At 45.1% G+C, this 15,564-nt stretch overlaps 1 protein-coding gene across 1 annotated transcript in view; it reads left to right on the forward strand.

Moving 5' to 3' along the window:
• The window catches only part of Slc44a5 (solute carrier family 44 member 5), a 68,765-nt gene that overhangs the window by 50,295 nt on the left and 2,906 nt on the right, over nucleotides 1-15,564 (forward strand). The window contains exons 10-19 of the mRNA XM_051165877.1: nucleotides 3,421-3,520; nucleotides 5,887-5,979; nucleotides 6,545-6,632; nucleotides 6,993-7,255; nucleotides 8,144-8,238; nucleotides 10,009-10,112; nucleotides 11,469-11,542; nucleotides 12,629-12,699; nucleotides 12,817-12,905; nucleotides 14,066-14,150. Coding sequence (XP_051021834.1) covers nucleotides 3,421-3,520; nucleotides 5,887-5,979; nucleotides 6,545-6,632; nucleotides 6,993-7,255; nucleotides 8,144-8,238; nucleotides 10,009-10,112; nucleotides 11,469-11,542; nucleotides 12,629-12,699; nucleotides 12,817-12,905; nucleotides 14,066-14,150 — 1,062 coding nt within the window. The remainder of the gene's footprint in view (nucleotides 1-3,420; nucleotides 3,521-5,886; nucleotides 5,980-6,544; nucleotides 6,633-6,992; nucleotides 7,256-8,143; nucleotides 8,239-10,008; nucleotides 10,113-11,468; nucleotides 11,543-12,628; nucleotides 12,700-12,816; nucleotides 12,906-14,065; nucleotides 14,151-15,564) is intronic.

The raw sequence follows: 15,564 nt of genomic DNA on the forward strand, positions 1-15,564 counted from the left end.
CATTTTGGGCAAAGGGCTGTCTTCTCCATGCCCGTAGGATACATATAGGGCAGATGTCTCAGTAGGAGGGCTATTAGCTCTATAGGACACATGTCTTCACCACATTATTCATCTGGGAAATTCAACTACTCTTCTCCCTACATAGAGTTTGATGGATAGGCCAAATTCTTGGATTTTTACCTTCCCATTCCCAGCCCTTACCCAAACTAGTTCCATTTGCTTTCTTTATTTTTTTCAACTATATATGTTATATCTTTTCTTTTTACCTACAAAAATCTGGAATTGCATTCTTTTCAGTTTTCCTGAGTTTGAGTGAATGCCCCCCACCCCCCTAAGCCCCAGGCATCCACATACTGTTGCTGGTCCTTTCCAAAGGAAACCACTGTTGCCCAGGGTTCACTGAAGCCTTAAGGCCACTCTAGAAAGGAGCCTAGGCACATGGGCCCATGTTGACACCCTCAGCCATCTCTAAAGAACCACCCATAAAACTGCCACAGAGAAGGCCAGTTCCTGTCCCTGGAAAGTTAGCAGGTGTGTCTCCAGGAAGTACAGAATTTTCTAAACATCTAAAATGTTTAAAAGCCTGATGACAGCAATCTTTTCTGGAAGTTTCCTAATTGAGTTATCTAACATTGATTGATACCTGATCTGGGTAGGGAAAAATTCTGGGGTGCCAGGAACAAGGACATAGGTGTTAAGGTATATTGTTTCAGAAAAACCCTGCGAACAGGTGGAGCAACCACTCTAAAATTAACTATCTTATCATCCCTGGCTTGTGATAGGCAGAAACTCTGTTTCTACTTTTGCTGTTGGCTCCACCTTTGACTTTGGGTAAGTCTCTTAGCCCCGGGCCTGAGTCTTCTCTTTACTTGGTTATAGTGCCTGTTTTATATTAAATATGTTTGTGCTGCTATCCTCAAAAACAGCAGTGTATCAATGAAAGGGCAACCAAGTGTCTCTAATGTGGCACTTTTGTGCCCTTGTATAAATGTGCAAGTCTAACATACAGTACTTTTTGACAATGCAACTTTAGAACACAGAATCATTTTTATATATTTTATTTTCTTAGGTTCGTTCATGGGAAACAATGTTGGCATGAGTATACTTCACAGCTCTGACTCAAATTAGTGTTTCAAGAAAGTAAAATATGCCCATGAGAGCGAGTGCATTGTTTAACTTAAAGAAAAGGCAGAAGCATAATGATTCGTTACCAAGTTCTTCCTGTGACTTGGAGTTAACTGATTTCTGTAGACATAGGGACGGTCCCCAAAGTGCAGTGTGGAACCAGAGCCATGGTGGCAGAACAACTAACTGAGTGAGTCAACAGCTCCATCACTGAAAGCGATCAACATGAACAGAATAGCGGGCTAGTGATGGGGTAAGGAAGAGAAGTTGGGCTTCTAACTCCCCAAGGAATTTGTTTCGTATTTTCAGGGCCTGTTGCTCGCAGTATCATATTTTTCTCCATCTTAGAATCCCAAACTTTCTACTTCTTAGCATCTCTAAAACCCCACTGCATCTTACAACCATTGACTACCCACTTAAAATTATTTTTAAATTTATTATAATTTATTCATATTACATCTCGATTGTTACCCCCTCACTCGTATCTTCTTGTTTCCACCCTCCCTCCCTCTTCTGCCCTATTCCCCTCCCCTAGACCTCTGACAGGTGGGGTCCTCCTCCCCCACCATATGACCACAGCCTATTAGGTCTCATGCAGATAGCCTGCTTCCCTTTCTTCCGTGCTGCCTGGGCCTCCTCACCAAAAGGAAGTGATCAAATTGGGGGCACCAGAGTTTATGTCAGAGGCAGTTTCTGGCTCCCTGCACAACCGTGGAGAATGTGCTGTCCAGTGGCTAGGTCTGAACAGGGGTCTAATTTCACTGCATGCATTGTCCTTGCTTAGTGAAACTTTTTTGCAGGCCCCTGGGTCCAGATTCTCCAGCCTTTGTGGTCTCCTTGTGGGGCTCCTGAACCCTCTGGGTCCTCTCATCCCCCATGTCTTCCATATAACTCTCAGTGTTCCAGCCATGGTCCACTGGGAATCCCAGTATCTGTCCCAATTCCCCACTAGGACATCTATGTTGTGCTAATATCCACTATTAAGTGAGTCTATACTATGCATGTCTTTCTGGGTCTGGGTTACCTACCTCACTCAGGATGATCATTTTTAGTTCCATTCATTTGCCTGCAAATTTCAAGATTTTCTTGTTTTCAATAGCTGAGTGGTATCCCAGTGTGTAAATGCACCACAGTTTCTTTATCCATTCTTCAGTTGAGGGACATCTAGGTTGTTTCCAGACTAGTCATTTTTAAAAGTAAGTAATTACTGGCATTTTCTAAAACTGTTGTAACTTAAAGGTGTGTGTTGGAATTGTGGTCTATAACAAGAGTGTGACTACCAGATAAGATAAAAGTAACAGGTACAGGAGGTGTCTCCTAGTCTACCAGAAGGGAGGCAGTGAGATGCCCAGACCCTTGCTTCTTCCTCCCCAGATCTGTGAGTCATGGGAAATGTGTGTGTGTGTGTATCCTTTTTAACACATAAATATTTTATTCAAGATATATTTTCTTTACATAGCAGCTTCACTGGGGACATAGTTCTATAACATTCAGCCTATGTAAATTATAAATCTCAGCTCAGCACTAAACTGCAGAATAATCCTGACCTTCTGATCCTCCATCTCTGCCTCTTGAGTTCTGGTGACCTCTTCCATTTTACACAGTGCTGAGGGCCAAGCCTGGAGTGCCATGCAGGCTAGGCGAGCACCCTCCCCACTGACCTACACCCCTTCCTTCTGACTCTGAGATGTTACTGCCCACGTTTCCTTGGAGTTACACCTTTGTTCTATTAATAGTGTCTATGGCGGGAAGAGTCACAGAATAAAAGTGCAGCCAACAGTGCTCTGCCCTGTCAGTCAGCAAGGTTAGCGAGCCAGGTACCATGGGCAGGATAGTCACCTTAGCAATTGTCTTCTCTGACAGTTCCTTACTTAGTACCAAGGGAGGCCTTCTTCATTCCTTCTTCTTTCCTTCCTTCCTTCCTTCCTCCTTCCTTCCTTCTTTTCTTCCTGCCTTATTTCCTTCCTGTCTTATTTCCTTCCTTCCTTCCTTCTTTCCTGCCTTCTTCCTTCCTTCTTCTTCCTCCCCAACTCTATGATTCATGGGAAATGTTTACTGGGGTGAGATGGAACCAATTCATGGGGTGACTTGAATCCCAACAAAGGTTCTACTCTGTATTTATAACATTCTTGGAGGGGTTGACAGTGAATCTCTAGGCATTGGGTGTGGCACTGATTAAATCATGAAGTATTGGAACTATCAGAAACAATCTGATAAACTCAGTCCTAGGGTTTGTAACAGGAGCTTGGTTCTGGTTCTGACTTATGTTGCAGACTGACGTCTTTTCTTGTTCAGTGATCATCTTATCCATCATTGAAGGCATCATCGTCATTGTGCTGATCTTCCTCAGGAGGCGGATCGGAGTGGCCCTCGTCCTGCTGAAGGAAGGAAGCAAGTAAGGGGCTCAGCCAGTGCTCATGGCAGGTGTCAGGTGGTGCGTGTGCATGCGTGTGTGTGTGTGCGCGTGCGTGCGTGTGTGCATGTGTGTGTGCGCGCGTGCACGTGCATGCATATACGCGTGTGTGCGAGCAACTGAGTGTGGGGCCCGTAAGCTGGCACTGGATCTCTTATGTAATGGCTATCCCCTTCAGTTTCGAGAGAGGATGTCTCGCTGAGTCTGTGCTTCAGGGCTTCAGCTAGAACTCCTGATAGTGGGTTCTCCTGGCATCCTTTGCTCTGCCTCCTCACCGTCAGGACTATGGGCATGCAGTACCATGCCAGCTTTTAAAGTGGATGCAGGGATAACTCAGGCCCTCATGACATGCAACAGCCACTTTATCAACTGAGCCATCTTCCCTGAACGCCCCACAACACTAGGACTTTTTAAGGAAGAAATTGAAGAACAGCTGTTTAAGTTCAGACAGTGTCATTTATTGGACACATCAGGGTCACCCTAACAAGTCCTTCTGTCTCCCCAAATCACAGTGCCAGCTAAGATGGACTCTGAACAAGGGGGTGTTTGCAGAATGTAAGTCACGAAGTGCTGTGTGGCGCTGGCTGTACCACAGGTTACATTGCCCTGTGGTGGGTCCTGTGTTAATATTACTGGCTGACTGAGAGAATCACCATAACTCCATCACCTCAGCTGTGGGCTCTGCGCTGTGCACGCACATGACAAAGCGCTGGCTCTTGAGCACCTGGCTATGCATTCTGTGCGTAAAACACATTCTCCAGGCACACTTAGTACCCAGGGCCCTTCTCACTTTAAAACGTTACAAAACAAACTTTAATAAAATTCAATAATACCTATAGTTTAAAGACTATTCCAAAAGGTCACTTGAGAATAATCTGTGCAGTCAGTTTTTGAATGAGGAGCAGAGAAAACGCTGTGGGGAAGCTAACAGGCCCTCTCCATGGAAGAGTGCAAACAGAGTTGTTAGCTACCAAGGACCAAATGGTTTTTAATTGTCTTTAGGGCCTTTTTAAACAAAATTGCCATATTATTATAATAATAGTGCCACCCGAAGCCAGTGGTTTAAACAACTAACAAGCTGTTGGATAAACTCTCCCCACCCCACAATAAATGAGGCCCTATCATTATCCCCTGAAACTACTGATTTTCTGGATTTATTTCTTAAATAATATGCTATTGTGTAGTTCACTGTAACTCAGCTCACTTCTTACAGCCTTAAATGTGCATGTGTGTGTGTGTGTGTGTGTGTGTGTGTGTGCATGTATGTGTGTGAGTGCGTGTGTGTGTGTTTTTGTGTGTGTGTGTGTGTTGTGTGTGTATGTGTATGTCTGTGGTGTTAAAGATTAAAAGGCCAGTATCACTGTGACAGGCTGATAGATTATCAGGGGGAGGTAAGAGCTGGAATAAATGGCTCAGAATTCAGAGTAAACTTTTGAATTCCTAGCGGCTTAGTTTTAGGGTGTACAGAAAGGAAGAGCAACAGAACTCCACAACAAGACCAGCCATGGGCCACACATTTGATGCGGTCTGGCTTCTTTTGTATCTCTCCTTGGCAATGCCAAACAAGAGTGCATGTGATCTGGAGACGCGGGCTGAAGCAAACACCTAAGAGCTGCTAAAGACACAGTCAGCTGGGAGCATTTTATAAGCTGGCCCACAGGGAAATGTTCTAGAGGGAAAGCCAAAGATAAATAAATAAACAAGTAAACAAACAAGCACATGGGTACAGTGTTACTAAAGGCATTTGTAAAAAGTAAAAAGTTGCTTAGAACTATGTGGCAGAAGTGACAGCATAGCTACCCCCAGGAATTAGTGGGTGTGAGATGAGGAAGGGCAGAGGAGGAAGACCCTGGTGCTGCCCTGTTGAGATGCAGTGAACCACACCATGGAGAGGGAGGTAGTTCTGCACTCAGAGCCCACGGCAGAGGCTGACACTACTTTTACACATAGCACAGGTTTTTCTGGATCATGAAAGGAGCCTCACACTTTAACAGAAGGCCCACGAGTCTTCTCTCATTTTAGGAAGCTAAGAATCTAAGCAGAGGAAGAAGTCAGAGAACTGTGGTCTGTCAAAGCCTTACGCTTCAGATAGAAGGGGAAGGGGAATCTTGTTCAGGAGGCAAACACGGCCCTGGAAAACTCCCCACTTTACAACAACTGAACTATCAAAGCCACCTCAGAATTTGCAACAATGATCACTGGAGAAGATTATCAGTGTCTGTCACTGCTATCACCAGAATCCAATCTGAGGCTTGCTTCCAGTTTTTAATGGACAAGCGTTTAATTATTGAGAAAACACAGACTCGACCCAGATTCGTTTTGACTGCCAAATACTTGCTTCCTTCCAGAGCCATTGGCTACGTCCCCAGCACATTAGTCTTCCCGATGGTAACTTTCATCTTACTGTCGATCTGCATTTCCTACTGGGCTGTGACAGCCATGTATCCTTTGGCAACTAACTCTGCTCTCACCTTTTTAAGTTTGTGTACAAAATAATAGATTTCATTATGACACATGTCTCACATACACATACACACACATGCGCGCGTGTGCACACACACACACAGACACACACAAGGAGAGAGAGAGACATAAGTTCGCCTTAATGCTCAGGACCAGAAGCTTATGTTCAGGGTTTTTCATCCCTGTGAAGATGAGAAACAGCCTAAAGAAGTAACTAGGTTAAGTTTCAGGCCTTAAAAATATCTGTCAATCGAATGTATTTACCCTCCAAAAAGGTCACAGAGACCTGCTCTATTCTGATGGACCGTCGTCTTGGCAGTGTCCTGGCTGACTCCTCTACAGTCCTGTGTAGCTCTGCAGCTGGCCCCTGATGCATGAGTGGTGGCCTGGCCTCCCAGGAGGATGGCTGTTACAGAGAGCGTGGAAAGGAAAGCCTGCTAAGGCTCATTTTCCTCAGGCTGCTTGATTGTCTTTACAGTTTTCTCTTGCCTGTTTGTTTTCAATTTAACAGTAAATAGTTTTTCCTTAACCGAGTTTGTTCAGTTTCTTGGCTACATCAGGGGTACCAATATTCAAAGTTATGGTCCCAGAGGGGGAATGTATACATGAAGATGAAACTTGTGATCCAGAGGTGAGTAAGAGAATTCTGCTATACATCGCCATGAGCGGATACCGGGGAAAGACGTGGAGAATGTTATCAGGAAAGCACTGAAAACGGCAAATAGAGCAGAGCTCGCTTGTGTATAGTAACCCTGAGAAGCTGGCGTGCTCAGTAAAGTCACTAATAAGCGTAAAAGTAGAGTAGGAAGAGGACATGTGCATATAGAAATAAGCCCCTCCCAGAACTCATTAAAGAATTCTGTAAATTAATATATCAGAGAAGTGACAAATGAAAGTAAATTAAAAAAAAGAATATCCAGTTGGGGACCACAAGAAAAGATGAGGAGGACCACATTTAATGCCATATTTTCATGTTTTCTTCTGGGTGCAGATTTTTCCTAAAACTCACATTCCCGAAGTCTGCCCTGGGGCATCATGTAACTTCGCTTTCTATGGGGGAAGGAGTGAGTATCACAGTTACATGGTGACCTTCCAGATCTACAACTTCTTCGCTTTCCTCTGGCTTGTAAACTTCATCATTGCGTTGGGTCAGTGCACCCTTGCTGGTGCCTTTGCTTCCTATTACTGGGCCATGCGAAAACCTGAGGACATCCCGCGGTACCCACTCTTCACGGCTTTTGGACGAGCAGTCCGGTGAGCTCAAGGCCAAATCTCATGCCCCTTTTTCTCAGTTATAGCTTGTGCTGTGGTATTCATTCTTGGCTGGTGAATTCAACGACAAAATGCTAATGAGCTGAGAAACATGATTTGAGATTCATGGGTGCTTCTTGCCTTGTCTGGTTACACAGCTACTGCCTTGTAGTGCTTGCCCAGGTCTTTGCCCTAAACGCCATTGCCCTGAGTCCCATAGGTTACAAGAGATGGGAGGGGATAGAGCTGGACATCGTAGGAATTAGTGTGTGATCAAGTCAAATGCTCTTTTAGAAGAACAGATTATGAGTTCTATGAAAAGACACTTGGTTTCAAACCTTCTGTTGAGACCTCCAGAAATTTGAGTAAGAGATCATAAAAACCCCTTCAAACATCATGACGGGCAGATCTGGACCCAGCGGGGTCTGCTCCAACCAAGGACAATGCATGCAGTAAGCATTGAACCCCTACTCAGATCTACCCAATGAACAGGACATTCTCCACAGTTGTATGGAGAGCGGGGACTGACTCTGACATGAACTCTGGTGCCCCATATTTGACCACTTCCCCTTGGTGGGGAGGCCTGGTGGCACTCAGAGAAAAGATAAGAAGGCTACCAAAATGAGACGTGATAGGTTGTGACTATATGGTGAGGGAGAAGGTCCCCTTCTGTCACAGACCTAGGGGAGGGGAATAGGGTGAAAGAGAGAGGGAAGGAGGAATGGGAAGATACAAGTGAGGGGATAACAATTGAGATGTAGTCTGAATAAATCAATTAAATAAAAGAACCCTTCATTTCTGTTGATGCACTTGATGCATAAAATTGTTCAAGAGGCGCCCTGTACTTACAGAACGATGCTCTACCCTCCATTCTGTTTTGTCTTCGCCTAGATACCACACGGGTTCCCTAGCCTTTGGATCTTTGATCCTCGCATCAATTCAGATATTTAAAGTGATCATAGAATACCTGGACAGGCGACTTAAAAGTAAGCTTCCAGAATGGACCATAGACTCCTGTGGTGAGAGTGGGGTGGTGTGGGGTGCAAGAACACCTGGTGACTAATAAGGATCAGCGTACGAAAGGTTGAAGTGGAAAGGTTAGAATGCATTTTGAATCACAGCCCAGCTGGACTTGCTAAGGTCCTTGGGTACCAAGAGGAGGGGTCGGAATGATGGCAAAGGAAGAAAACATATCTGATGCACTCATGTGGAAGACAGAGGAGCAAAATTCTAAAAGGAATTGTAGAGTTCTGTCTTATCATATTACCGAGAAGAGTGTAGTGTGAGATGTGCAGTCCCATGTCTACATCTCAGATCAAGCCAGGCTCAAGACATAACTCCGAGTCACTGGCATCGGTCTTCATACGTGAACCCATGCAGTGTGCAGGCACACGGGCTCTGCTTATACCGTATCATAAGATAATTACTTGCAAGAGAAGGGTGGAGGCCTCACATTTCCTGATTGATTTTCTGATTTAAGACAAAATGGTATCCATCAAAATGGGGTGACTCGGGGTAACAGATAGTCCTGAAACAGCAGACCTCATACATAGACTCTCACGGTTAAGACTACTCAGCTTAATGGTGAGGGAAAGGTGGAATGCCCAAATGTAAATGTGTGACGTTGACCCCATACTTACAGTAAATACAAAATTAACCCAAAACACATCAAAGACACAAACATAATGGATAATGCTATAATACTTTTAGAAAAAAAAAACATAAAAAGAAATCTTTACACCATTGGATTTGATGGCGATTTCTTGATTTTCACACCAAAAACACAAAGAAAGAAAAAGCAAATTGGACTTCATGAAAATTAAAAATGTGTACGCATCAAAAGAGCCGCAGAGTAAAGACGCAGCCCACACAGTGGAGGGAGATAGTGACAAACAATGTGCCAGACAACACACAGAGCTCCTGTCACTCAGTAACAAACAGTAGAAGTTCAAAGGTGGCCCATGGGGTTGCGAAGACCTCTTATATGCACAAGAATGGTCAGCAAAGGCTGAGAAGACGCAGCATCTTTAGACAGGGACCCACAAACCAGAACCACATTGTGATCCTGCCTCACCCCCCATTAGGATGGCTGTCAAAACACTGCGACAAACAAACGGTGGCTGAAAGAGCCTTGTGCACATTGTAGGCAAATGCTCCACAGCGTAGCCACTGTGGGAACAGCTGGCTTCTAAAATGCTAACACTATAATGTCACAGTAAACCAGATATTCCACTTCTACATTTGCGCCCCACCTATGTCCACAACAACATTATTCACTGTAGCCTGAGGGTGTGAACCACCCACGAGTCCACTAATAGTGGACAGGACAAGGATTGCCTTATATACCTATGCTGGAATGTTAGTGTTGCAGAGACGAATGAAATGGTCAGTTTTGGAGGCATTGTGCTAAGTGAAAGAAGCCAGATGAAAAAGAATCGTCTTCATATCACTCTGCTTAGGGTTTCTAGAGGAGTCAGACCAGCAAGTAAAATAGGAGCTACGGGGAGCCAATGCGAAAGGAAGATGGGAGGGTGATTTTTGGTTGGGCGTTGGTTTGCTTGATTTGGTAAGAACTTCTGAAAATGAACAGTGAAATTATTTTTACTACATTGTAACTGTGCTAAAAATCATACCCTGAAGAATGACTAAAATGTCAATTAGGTATACATCACAACAAAACTTAAATCATATCTCTGGTGTCATTGTTTTGAGTTGAAGGCTGACAGTCATTAATGAACTTACACCTCCTCCCACAGGGGCTCAGAACAGCGTGGCCAGGTTTCTACAGTGTTGCCTACGGTGCTGTTTCTGGTGTTTGGAAAAGATGGTGAAGTTTTTAAACAGGAATGCCTATATCATGGTAAATAGGCCTTGGTTCACTTATGGCTTCCCTGCTTTGCACAGTTGACCTCATGTCTGCTCTGCTTCCTGGAGAGTGTCCTGCTATCACATGATTGCATTTGTCACTCTGATATGTGAGTGTGTGGCTCCCACACATGACTCAGGGCTGCATTTTCCTTGAGATGCCATTACCTTTGATGTCTCATTTCAAGGGAAACATATGTGTTGAAAATTTTAAAGTGTGCTAGAGGGCCAGAGGGATGGCACTGGGAGTAAACATGTTTGCTGCTAAAGCCAACAAGCTAAGCCAGGTCTGGCTCCCTCATGGTGGAAAGAGAGAACCGAATCCTACAGGTTGTTCTATGACTTTCATAAGCACGCTGTGAAGTGAGGACACACACACACACACACACACACACGCACACACACACGTGTGTGTGTGCCTGCGAACACGTACACACACACACCCATATCTGCACACACCAACACATAAACACACACATCTGTGCATACACGTACATCTACACACACACACACACATCTCACACACACACGCACACATGAACACACGCACACAGTCATGCATGCACACACACAAGTATTATATGTATAATATTTTAAATAATAAAAATAGAAGTATGGTAGATGGAAATGGTGCTATATGTTTGACAATTGTGTAAGAGGAAAGCTGATGTCCCTCGTTCCCTCAGATGAGAAAATGCCTAATAGAGGGACGTGCATGATTTTAAGGAAGAGATTGGTCATTTTAAGGAATCTTGTGTTAAAGGAGAGTGAGCAGTGGTAATGCTTGGGCAAATCTCTAACTCATCTCCTGTGAGAATGCAGAAGCCTCTAAAGGGTCATTTTGTTTATACAATAGATGGAGAAAACAATTATTTCAGAAGTTGCAATGTTACAGTGCTTGCTTATTATCACAGTGTGGTGGGGGCCCGGAGATGAGGTCCATATAGTCACAAATTAAAGATTCAATCAATTTACCTGCAGTGAGAGTGCAGTGTTGAGCCTTCAGTCAGTGAAGCCTAGTACAAGGGCTTGGCTTCCCTTAGGAGTATTCTTTTTAATGTGCTGACAGAATTCAACCCACTTAATACCTACTCTAGCCATATGTTTCACAGACCGAGTCCCTGATCTGAGATCGAGGAAAAGGCCTACCCCTACACACAGCGCTCGGCAAGTCGCTCAGTGTCAGTGACCTTGCATTACGTGGGGTCAAGGACAGAGAGATCCAAGGCATCCCACAGACCCCAGCTGTTAGTGTGGACAATGGTGGTGAACTTGCACATCCCCTGACACTGGGTTGTCCTGGGTGATGCTAGTTTATGCTATTAACAAGAGTGTCGATCATCTTCTTCAGATTGCATTATATGGCAAAAACTTCTGTGAGTCAACGAGAGATGCTTTCAATCTGCTCATGAGAAACATTTTGAAGTAAGTAATTCAGCTGAAGAATGGCCACAGACAAGCTAGTGAGACTTGGCATGGCATCCTTCGCTTGTGGTCATCTGCGCTGCTGTTGGCCTCATCAGCCACGGTGTTACCGCTGGGTTTGATACATTTTAATCAACGTTCATTTAGTTTCATATATTAGAGTTGTGACTCTCCTCATCTGCCTCGATGATTACAGATTTGATTTTTATTGTCCCTTTGGCTCAAGAAGTTCTCCAGGTGACATTACTGTTCCCTTGGTACATGTTTCCTCCTGTTAGAATTGTTGGGAAATTGATGTGCAGAATTGAGAAACAAATTCACTATTCTCAGGATCCAAGCAGTGCTGTAAATCCCACTGAATGACAGTGAAGTTCATACCCAGAATCTTTGATCAAATTAAGTAAGCTTTATTTTTCTGTCAGTCAGGGATAGCTGCCTAAAGTGAAGGGGGCTGAAAAAAATTGCATTAAACATAGGAGAGGGTAGGGTTTACAGAGTCAAAAAACAAACAAACATACAAACAAAAAACAAAACAAAACAAACCTGCAAGACTATGGAGTTTTCAAGAGTAAGGGGGGTGGTTTCCAGAGGAATTTTGGTTATGCAGGAACTTGGATGAGTATTTTCAAAATGATTTGACAGAACATATTATCTTATCAGGCTACATACAAGGTGTGAGTCAAACTCCATGCGATGGGGAGCTTGTCTAATTTCAGAAACAGGTTACAGCATGGTCAACTTGAATTGTGCAGCAAACAGAAATGAACTCGCTCTGACCTTCTAACAAAATGGCTTCCATCCTTAGGACAGAGTCAGGCTGGTGTATCACCTCAGAGAGAGATCCTACAGTGCCCTCTTCTGTGGGCTTCCCTCATTAGAAACAAGAATCTCATGCCAGCTTCTACACTTATTTCTTGCATTTAACAATTGCCAAATAAAATGTCACCAAGGGCACAGCAAAACGAGCCCACTGAGTGTGTCTAAACACTGAGTCACACTTTCTTCTCTTCCCTCCCCCTCCCTCTCCCCCTCCCTCTCCCCCTTCTTCTCCCTCTCTCCCTCCCTCTCCCCCTCCCCAACGCTCAGAGTTGCAGTTACAGATGAAGTCACACACTTTGTATTACTCCTGGGGAAAATTCTAGTTTCCGGGATTGTAGGTAAGTAGTGAAAATAACACATATTCAGAGGTATAGAACGTTTGGAAAGCACTTTGCTACAACTGTGTTGATAACCGTTCTTGCTGTGTGACACCATGTCCTGCGTTTTCAATGTAGGTGTCATGGCCTTCCTGCTCTTCACAGAGAGACTACAGATGATTATAGAGGGACCAACAAGTTTAAATTACTACTGGGTCCCTTTCTTGGTAAGAACTTGGGATGCTGTAACAAAAACAAGGCAGGGTGAGTGGCTTTGGCAAATAGATGTGTATTCCTCACAATTTGAAAGGCTTGGCAATGGCAGCTGGGCAGAGGTTGGTTGCTCACACCACGTGCTGGAGAGAAAGGTGGCAGACCCAGTCTCTTTGTAGCAGGGCACCAATACCTAGATAAAGTTATCACCATGGGGAGCTAAGTACTTCCCAGAGCCCTTCCCTCCGGTTCTGTCACGTTGGGATGATGGTTTTAATGTATGGATGGGGGCAGCAATTCAGTTTCTGGAAGCTCAGCTTCCCTGATGTCATGATTTATCAGAGATGGAAACGTAAGGAAAAAAAAAAAAAGGAAACCAATAGCGAAGGCCGTGGGTGTTACTGTTCTTTATCTGTGCCGCTCACCTCCTGCGTTCGGCGCTGTGCTCCTTGGAAAGCTCTGCTCTGTTGTTAAGGTTGCGTGCAGAAGGCTTACTGGGTGCTCAGTCATGAGATACATTTATGAGGAAGTCGGGAGACCTGGGTGGGGCAACAGAAGCTGGCCCACAGTACACTTACTGCTTGGTCCCCAGAGAGAATGGCAAGACTTTCTGGAAAAGCAGCTGGCCTTGTGAATCATGTCAGCAGCTGTTAGCCAGGAGCCAGATGGGGTTTTAACCCACATGAAGTGGTTCCTGGAAGGGAGGGGGGGGCCTATGCAGAGCCATATCTGAGTCTTCTTTGTAGCTGACATTTCTAATCACTGGGGGTGAGTGGATGGACAACTGGGGAGAGTTGAGGGGACTCCTGCTGGACCTACTACAGTGACCCAGCTCCCCTAACCTGTATGGCATAGATGTTTGCCTTCCCAGATGTCAGAGCACAGAGACGTCAGGCACAGAAGGCTGAGTAACTTTGAGGACCCAGGTAGCACATGCTCTCAGCCCATTAGACTACTGTGTTCATGTGCAGGGTCTTAAAGTTGAGATTCTTTGGGTAAGTACTGGGAGCGTTGGTAGGAGGTGCTCACGTGAGCGAACACATGGTGCTTTAAATCTCAGGACAGCTGTCATGTGACCCAGCGCACGCCATGCGTCCTTACCCCACCTTCCACACGCATTGTTGTTCTGAGTGAGCTCGGTGACACGTTGTGTCCCTTCTCTGTCTGTCCACAGACTGTTGTGCTTGGATCTTACCTGATTGCTCATGGGTTCTTCAGCGTCTACTCAATGTGTGTCGAGACCATTTTCATCTGCTTCTGTGAGTATCCAAGTGTATAGTGTCAGTCCTGTGGAGAGCTGAGAGGTGAGAAGATTAAAAACCCAATCGTCCACCTGGCTTGGTAGATTTACTGTTAACCAGCTTCCAATGTGAAGCTGCGTTTATTTGGAAGGAGACATTACTTTGTAGATGCTCTTTAGTTCTGTTTTGTGTTGGGGAGGGAGAGAGAGAGGACTAAGACGGTGGTGGCACTGGTGGTGGTGGTGGTGATGGTAGTGATGGTGGTGGCAGTGGCAGCGGCAGCTGTGGATTGAACCCAGGCCATGGGAAAGCACTCGCCACAGAGCTCTGTTCCTAGGTTGGCTGTAGGAATTCAATGGCATCTCATACATATAGACTGTGGTTAAGTCAAGATGCAAAAGGTTTCAGAGAGACGTGGGGTCAATACGTACAGTGAACCATGACGTACCTATATCTGTGTATGCCTCTGTATAGACTCTGCATTAGAAGCTTTCCCTGGAGCTCTCGCTACGGATGCCATGCCCTCGAGGGAACATGCCCTTATACTTACACCTACAGAATGGATGCTTCCTATCAGCCCCTGACCTACAAAAGCTCAGGGAGTCTGCCTTATCATAAATGTCTTTTCTCCCTGTATCTCTGGCAAACCTGGAGGGATGTAGAGTAAACACGTGAGAGGACAGAACCCAGCCCTTCTATAACTACATCCCCAGGGGTACCAGACATCTCTCGCCTCTGGACACCTGCATCCACGCAGCCCTCACTCTCGTACACACACTGATAAGATAGTGTTGATGACTTTGGGGCTACAGAAATGGCATAGTCAGGAATGTGCTTCTGCATAAGTCTGAAGTCTTGAGCTAGGTCTCTAGAACCCACGTAAAAAGTTGAACATAGTGGTGCGTGCTTGTGATCCCAGCATTGGGGGGTGGGGGAGGGTGGCGGAAAGCGGGTCCCTGGAGCCCACCGGCCAGCTAGCCTAGCCTAAGTGGCAAGGTTCAGGCCCGTGCACAACCTCATCTCAAAAAACAAGGTAGGCGGCTCCTGAGGAATGACGCCTGAGTTTGATCTCCAGTTTCTATGTGCACACACATGCATGCCTATGTACATTCCGCCCCCCACACACACATGTGCACTCATGTGAACATGCCTCGCCCACAAATAAGTAAACAAGTAAAATAGTTTGGCCTTTTGCCTCCGTGCTGGGAGGCTGAAGAAAGAGAACCTCCAACTCAGTGCCAGCCTGGGCAAGATAGCCAGGCCTTCTTGATCTGTGGAATTACATCTCTGCTTTACATTTTTCACAGCAACCAATATGTGCCAATTGGTTGCTTTCCAAATGAACAGCCACAGAGTTGAAAGGCAACACTTTAGGACCCCCAGGAAAAAAATCTTAGCTTCCTTATGGTGGTCACTGAGATACCGCTCCAAG

This window comes from Acomys russatus, chromosome 23 (assembly GCF_903995435.1).
Source record: "Acomys russatus chromosome 23, mAcoRus1.1, whole genome shotgun sequence".
Classification (NCBI taxonomy): Eukaryota; Metazoa; Chordata; class Mammalia; order Rodentia; family Muridae; genus Acomys; species Acomys russatus.